The following is a 1,040-nucleotide window of genomic DNA, read 5'->3' on the forward strand; positions in this document are numbered from 1 at the left end:
AAAAAAAAAAAAAAAAGAACAGGCAAACTGCATACTTGGGAGAAAATATTCTTAAAACTCAAATTTCTGACAAAAGACTGGTATCTAAGATATATAAAGGAATTCTGTAACTCAGTAATAAAAAGGTAAAAAAAAAAAAAAAATTGAAAGGGGCAAAAGATTTCAACAGAAATGCCACAAAGGAAAGTAGCCAAAAGGCACGTGTAAAGATGCTCAATGTCATTATCCATTGGGAAATGCAAATTAAAAGCAAAAGAGGATGCCACCTGCAAGCACAAAAGGCCATGAATGATGGGAACAGGAGCTGAGTGAGGAGTTCAAATCCTAGGTCTAACACCTACTTGCTGTGTAATCTTGAGTAACTTCACTGCTGGATCCTTGTTTTTCTCATCTGTAAAATGGGGTGTTCTAAGTGTTCCACGACCTGTTGTCATAGTGACATCATAGGAGCTGTCACTCTTATCATCATTGTCATTTTTGTTGTCTTCACCGTTAAGTTGGGGAGGGAGGGAAGCTGGTGCTGTGGCTGCAAACTTAAGAACTTGCCTGCAAACCTTTCCTCTCTCTTGACCTTCCAGACCATTCTGCCTTTAAGGTGTGTTTGGATGCACACATGAATGTGTTTTCTTTTCCCAGGGGTCTCTGTGTTGGTATTTATGCCACCAACTCTGCCGAGGCTTGTCAATATGTCATCACTCATGCCAAAGTGAACATCTTGCTGGTTGAGAATGATCAACAGTTACAGAAAATCCTTTCGGTAAACCCCTACCCAGCAAACTCCTACACACTGCCTGCCAAAGTCACCCAGGGAGACCTCAGGGCTCTGGGCAAGTGTTCTTTTTCTCCCAGGTAAATTCTAATGAGGGCCATTAGAATAAGGCCATACATCGGTTCAGCAAGAGTCCTCCGTGACCTCATTAGTATACGTGGTGAAGCTGATGTTTGGAGAAGCAGAGTGAAGTGGAGGAGTTTGATTTCCAATTCATATTAACTTAGTTTAATATTCAGCCTCCATTTCTTTTCTTTTTTTTTTTTTTTTT

At 40.4% G+C, this 1,040-nt stretch overlaps 1 protein-coding gene across 1 annotated transcript in view; it reads left to right on the forward strand.

Annotated features, from left to right (window-relative positions):
* Positions 1–1,040, forward strand: part of ACSBG2 (acyl-CoA synthetase bubblegum family member 2) — an 84,111-nt gene that overhangs the window by 31,514 nt on the left and 51,557 nt on the right. The window contains exon 5 of the mRNA XM_011967480.1: positions 637–757. Coding sequence (XP_011822870.1) covers positions 637–757 — 121 coding nt within the window. The remainder of the gene's footprint in view (positions 1–636; positions 758–1,040) is intronic.

The sequence above is a fragment of the Mandrillus leucophaeus genome, unplaced genomic scaffold, assembly GCF_000951045.1.
Source record: "Mandrillus leucophaeus isolate KB7577 unplaced genomic scaffold, Mleu.le_1.0 Scaffold8, whole genome shotgun sequence".
Lineage (NCBI taxonomy): Eukaryota > Metazoa > Chordata > Mammalia > Primates > Cercopithecidae > Mandrillus > Mandrillus leucophaeus.